Source organism: Chrysochloris asiatica, unplaced genomic scaffold (genome assembly GCF_000296735.1).
Source record: "Chrysochloris asiatica unplaced genomic scaffold, ChrAsi1.0 scaffold00419, whole genome shotgun sequence".
NCBI lineage: Eukaryota > Metazoa > Chordata > Mammalia > Afrosoricida > Chrysochloridae > Chrysochloris > Chrysochloris asiatica.
In genome coordinates this window covers 1463034-1466781 of record NW_006408937.1, presented here as the reverse complement: position 1 = coordinate 1466781, position 3748 = coordinate 1463034, and the positions used below count along the sequence as shown (strand labels likewise).

The 3748-nt window shown below is 45.2% G+C and overlaps 1 protein-coding gene across 1 annotated transcript in view; it reads left to right on the top strand.

The window, feature by feature from the left end:
- LOC102825977 (histone-lysine N-methyltransferase PRDM9-like) overlaps positions 1-3481 on the top strand; it is a 26266-nt gene extending 22785 nt beyond the window's left edge. The window contains exon 11 of the mRNA XM_006876858.1: positions 3326-3481. Within this exon, the coding sequence (XP_006876920.1) occupies positions 3326-3481 (156 nt within the window). The remainder of the gene's footprint in view (positions 1-3325) is intronic.
- Positions 3482-3748: the final 267 nt, after the last annotated feature.

Genomic DNA, 3748 nt, shown 5'->3' with positions numbered 1-3748 from the left:
CTAACAACAACAACAACAACTCAGATTACTTGCTGAGCATACAGGTTGAATAAGTATGGTGAAATAACACAATCCTGTCACACATCTTTCTTAATTTTAAACCATTCAGTGTTCCCATGTTCTGTTCAAACAACTGCCTCTTGGTCCATGTATAGATTCCTCATGAGCACAATTAAGTGTTCTAGAACACTCATATTTCGTAATGTTGTCCATAGCTTGTCATGAGCCACACAATCTAAGGCCTTTGCATAGTCAATAAAGCACAGGCAAACATCTTTCTGATATTCTCTGCTTTCAGCCAAGATGCAAATCAAAACAACAATGAGTAAAGGATAGACTTGTAACTATGCAAAACAGCAAGGACTTGCAGAACCACCCTATCTATACTCTGAGATTAGAAATAAACTTTGTCACTTGCCATCAGCTTGTGTCCCTTGCCTATTCGTTAATCCTTGCCTCTCATCCGGGAAACCCACGCAGTGGTCTGAACAGGTCTCGGACCCCGATAAGTGGTGCCCAAAACGTGGAACTTGAATACGAGAGATAACACGATGGACCCCCCAAAACAGACCCGAAGAATAAAGACTCGCGGACATTAAAAGAAGGGAGGGCAATCCGATCAGGTAAGTATGGGAAACAAACTGGGAAGAGCACGGTATGTAGATATGTTGAGAGAAATGCTACGTAGCAGAGGTGCAAAAGTAGATCATAGCCAGCTTTGTAAATTCATAGACTTTGTAAATACTGTCTGTCCTTGGTTCCCTGAGGACGGAGTGGTTGATGTTAAGTTATGGAATCAGATAGGTCATCAACTGCAAGAATATTATGCTAAGAATGGCCTGTCCCGGGTGCCTGCCTATACATTTAGTTTGTGGTGGCTTGTCCAAGATACTTTTGATTTGAGCAGCGATCATCTGGGAGGCAGTTCCACAGAACCAAACGCTCCACCTCCACCCACATACCTTGATTTACAATCTTTACCGACTTTGAGCATAGAAAAAGAATTGCGGGATGAGAAACATGAGGATAAGAAAGAAAATGATAGTGGGGATGAAGCCTGGCCAGATTCTCCGGTCAGTGCTCTTTTTCCAGTCAGCATAAAGAAGGAACAAGAAGAGGAGAAGCCGCGCCCTAAAATGGCGCCGGCACCGGAAGGACAAGGAAGTAAGAGAGGCAGTAGTAGATAAGGCAGAAGAAGAAGGGCCGCACCCTAACATGGCGCTGGAAAAAGAGGAAGCGCCCAGGTGCAAGTCTAATTCCCCATTAACTTCTGGTGAAACGCCTGAGGGAGATCTAAGATCTGTGCTGAAAGAAGTTTTAAGTCAGTTAAAAGATTTAACTTTAGAGAAAAAGGCGTTGACTGAAACTATACAGCAAAAGGAGGAGCAGTGGTGCGCTGCCCTTGCTGACTTAGCCAAAGAAAGAGAGGCTAGGACTCAAAGAGAAACGACGACTCCATTACGCTTGAACCCCTGTGCCACCGTTCAGTCTAATACCCCAGTGATTGCCCCTGTCACTGTAAAAATAGCTACCCCAAGATACTCCCCGATACAGGCAGCATTGCTTGATGGAGCAAGACAGGGGGACGAGTTGTCTGGTTTTCAAATGTATCCAATTGTGCGGATACCCGCTGGTCAAGATGAGCACAGTAGAGATGTGGAGACTCGCACTCACAGCTCTTTACCCTTTAAAAGTTTAAAAGAGTTAAAAATGGCTTGTGCTCAATATGGGCTGAATGCTCCCTTTACACAGGCTTTGATAGAACTAGTCTGTGAAGAAGCCTTGCCTCCTTTAGATTGGAAAAATATCGCCCGTGCCTGTCTTGCAAGAGGTGATTATTTGTGGAAATCTGGGTATTATGAGGAAGCCCGGCATATAGCAAACCTTAACAACAATCAGCGGAATGGGGGAGCCACATCTGACATGTTAGTAGGGGAAGGGGAATATAATACCATAGAAAAGCAAATTATGTATCCTATGCCTGCCTATGCTCAGATTAATCAGTACGGACGAAAAGCTTGGAGATCCATCCCCAACACCGGTAAGCAAACTACTGAATTATCAAAGGTGTGTCAGGGTCCTGATGAGCCTTTTCAAGACTTTGTCTCCCGACTACTTCTTACATCTGGAAGGATCCTGGGTGATTCCCCTGACTCTCTGACCCTTGTAAAACAGTTGGCCTTTGAAAATGCCAACAATGCTTGTCAGATGGTTATTCGCCCGTTCAAGAATAAAGGCAGCTTAGATGATTACATTCGTCTTTGTGCTGATGTGGGACCCTCATACAATCAGGGCCTGGCAATGGCCGCTGCCCTTCAGGGGCTAATCCCTCCAGAATTGTTTGCTGCTCTTAAATGCCCAGGAAAGTGTTTTAATTGTGGAAAAATAGGCCATTTTGCTAAAGAATGTAAATAAAGAAAGAATGATAAGAACAATTGTAAAACTACAGCTCCAACTCCTCATCCGTCAAAGAGAACAACCCATCTTTATTGCCCACATACGTTCACACAGTAATTTGCCTGGCGCCTTAGCCAGAGGCAATAAAGCTGCTGTCGCACAGCTTTATACGGCACACTCCAATCTGCAGCGCACTCAGGCCTCGCATCAACTACATCATCAGAACAGTCAATCCCTGCACAAGTTGTTTTATATCCCTCGTGAAGCCGCACGGCAAATAGTTCGTGCTTGTCCTGAGTGCCCCATCCACCAATCTGTTCCATCTTTCGGAGTTAATCCTCGAGGTTTATGCCCCAATGCTTTGTGGCAAATGGACGTCACACACGTTCCTAACTTTGGTCAGCTTAAGTATGTGCATGTTTCTGTAGACACCTTCTCCGGCCTCATTTGCTGCTCCCCCTTAATGGGAGAGGGGACCACCCAAGTGATAAAACATTGCTTACATGCCTTTGCCGCTATGGGCATACCTCAAAGCATTAAAACAGACAATGGGTCTGATTATACCAGTGCCCGTTTTACGGTGTTTTGCAAGACCTTCTCTATCAAACATACTACTAGCATTCCTTACAATCCCCACGGCCAAGGCATTGTTGAACACACACATGCCACTATAAAGTCTTATCTTGAAAAAATAAAGAAGGGGGAATCCTACCCCCACACACCTCAAAATTATATCAACCACGTCATTTTCATCCTTAACTACCTTTTAACTGATGCCTCCGGCCTCATGGCTACAGATAGACAGGGCAACCGGGAGCCAAGCACCCCGAAACCTATGGTAAAATGGAAAGATGCCCTAACAGGCACATGGAAGGGACCCGACCCTGTTCTTATATGGGGACGAGGCTATGTTTGTGTCTTTCCACAGGATGAACCTGGCCCTCATTGGATTCCTGAGCGCCTTGTGCAGCATGTGGCTGACGCAGGCGGCGATCCATTGGGCTGTCGTCCCACACCCACCGCTGGTGAGACCTGTGTCCTGGAAGGAGAGGAATCAAGCCCCGCTCCCATTATACTCGAATGACTCAAGCATGGGGCTCCCATCAGATGGTCACCTGATTAGAGAAATTCAGACATATAATTATACTGGATGCAGTTACTCTCGTCCTATTTGCCATACAGTTACCGACAACTCTTTCACATCAAATGTGTGCCATATTGCTCCTTTGGAATATGGACCTATTGGAATAGTTGCACAGAATTTGCGATGTCCTGCCACCAGTGTTTGTAAACTTAATCACACTTCTGACAAAATTTCTTTATGCCTTCCTGAACCTTTTGTGTTTCTAAC